This window comes from Acanthisitta chloris, unplaced genomic scaffold (assembly GCF_000695815.1).
Source record: "Acanthisitta chloris isolate BGI_N310 unplaced genomic scaffold, ASM69581v1 scaffold6482, whole genome shotgun sequence".
Classification (NCBI taxonomy): Eukaryota; Metazoa; Chordata; class Aves; order Passeriformes; family Acanthisittidae; genus Acanthisitta; species Acanthisitta chloris.
In genome coordinates, this window is record NW_008659815.1 from 23,284 (window position 1) to 25,492 (window position 2,209).

General features: G+C 41.8%; 1 protein-coding gene across 1 annotated transcript in view; it reads left to right on the forward strand.

Moving 5' to 3' along the window:
- The window catches only part of DNAJC24 (DnaJ (Hsp40) homolog, subfamily C, member 24), a 24,160-nt gene extending 22,300 nt beyond the window's left edge, over positions 1-1,860 (forward strand). The window contains exons 3-4 of the mRNA XM_009069546.1: positions 803-871; positions 1,736-1,860. Coding sequence (XP_009067794.1) covers positions 803-871; positions 1,736-1,860 — 194 coding nt within the window. The remainder of the gene's footprint in view (positions 1-802; positions 872-1,735) is intronic.
- The last annotated feature ends 349 nt before the right edge of the window (positions 1,861-2,209 follow it).

A 2,209-nucleotide genomic window follows, 5' to 3' on the forward strand; every position in this document is an offset into this window, starting at 1 on the left:
TCTGTAAGGAATATCTTTGTGCAGGAATCTTGGTGGTGTTGTCACAAGCAACATTTACTTGGTGCTAGCTGGGAGATTTTTTATTTGGCTTCTCCTTTCTAAAGAAGAATGGGTTGTCTGTCAGAGATTGGGGGGTCTCCATCTGTGGAGATAGTTAAAATGTGGCTGAATGTGATCTGTTCTGGGCAACTCAGCAATACATCTTGTCTTGGTTTCAGCTGGGATGGAGTTAATTTCTTCTCAGCAGCTGGAACAGTGCTGGCTTGGGATTCAGAATGAGAGTAATGTGGATAACATACTGATGGTTTGAGGGTTTTTAAGTTGTGTTCATCCTAAGTCGAGGACTTTTGTGTGTGTGTCTTATGCTCTGCCAGTGAGGAGGTTCACAGAAGAAACTGGGAGTGAGCAGAGCTGGGATAGGTGACCCAAACTGGCCAAAGGGATGTTCCACACTAGAGAATGTCATGCCCAGTGTATGAACTGTGGGAGTTCCCTGGAATGGGGATCTGGAATCAATCAGCAATTGTATTGTGCTCACTTGCTTGTATTTTTTTCCTTTCTCTTTTTATATTTGCCATTATTGTATTTTACTATGTATTTATTTATTATTTATTTGGTATTTTACTAAACTATATGGAAAGTAAAATTTTAGAGAACTGCATTTTTAACTAATACTGTGCTCCAGGTATGACTCTCTAGCAGGGCCCAGATTGACTCCTGGGTGTATAGAACTGTTAGTGCATCAGGAAAATAAGGATCTGTGTGTGAGCAGGATTGACCATGTGTCATGTTTGCTTTGTAGAAGATAACCTGACAAAGGAGTGGCCTCTTCATGCACAAGTTTATCTTGAGGAGATGTCCTGGAATGAAGGTATGAGTGCCCTACTGCTGGTTCATTGTCACTGCAAATGTTTGCTGGTTTTTTTCTGCAGCTCACACCATTATGTTGCCTTATTGTGAGTTCTTTTTTCCTGCATTTCCTCAGATAAAGCTACTCTGCTCTCTGAGATTACCTGAACTGGAACTTAACTTTCTGTGACAGTTGTTTTACATTCATTCCCCAGCTCTTCCCCCCACCCCACTTGCAGTTCCACTTCTGCCCAACTCTCCTCTTGTAGTGCAGTTGAGTAATTAGATTTCCAGCTCCTTCCCAAGTCCCTTGGGCGTCTTCTTGCTCTCTCTGTGCTGGTAGAAAGCAAATGTTTGCATACAGAGGGTTTTTTTTCATATGAAGTTGTGTTACTTCCCTCTTTTCCCTTGGCTTTTCTCATTTACTTGCTTTTGGAATGAATGGATGGGGGTTTTTTAATGTTTTTTAATGTTTTTTTTTAAACTCTGAGGGGTTAAGCTATCTGTTTTACTTCCCTTTCTTCTGTTTTGGTTCCTGGGTTAGCAGTCTGTTTCAGGAGCATCCTTGGTTTGTCATATGTATGACTAACACCCCTTAGTTTTCTCTTTTAACATCTGTTTCACTGGTGTGAACCTTATTATTGGTTACTTTTCTAAGGAGCTTGCCCTGCCCCTGGTTGTTTGGTGTGAGAACACCTCAGACACAGAAACCTTTAAGAGCATAGTTATTTTTTGAGCTCCAGATGGTGGCACAGATCTTGATAAGTACAACCCAGCAGTGAGAGGCTTTTTGTTACTGAGAGCAGCTTTGTGAAAAAAATCCAAACTAAATTCTTGACTCTTCTCGAGCACTAAAGGCTTTTCTGTTTCCTTTCTTTTTTGGCAGATGAACAACTCTACACTCTGTCCTGTCGCTGTGGTGGAAATTACAGTGTGTTCAAGAGTGAAACCAAAGATGCATCTTTGGTTTGTTGTGACACATGTTCACTTGTTATCGAGATCCTTCAGTGATTGTTTCAATGAGGCACATGAAGTGTTACAGATTAAAAAGACTGGACAAAGAGGTGACAGCATCTGCTGAAGGAACATGTGTTAAGGGGGGCATTGCAAGAACAAGGCTGCAAAATGAAGAGTGCCCCTTTGCTAACACAGCTCTGCAGAAAGGAGGTTTGTTTTTTCCTCCTGCAGCTAAGGAGCTGCTATTGAACACCAAGTGTGGTACAACTGGAATGTCTCTCCTGGGCTGAACCACATCTCTTTCCCAGCAAAGAATAGAGTAGCTTCTTTCAGTCTCTGTCTGTATCAGCTCTGCCTTGGGCATCTCCTCTGAGGTTAAATCCTGGTAACAGCTCAGGTAACA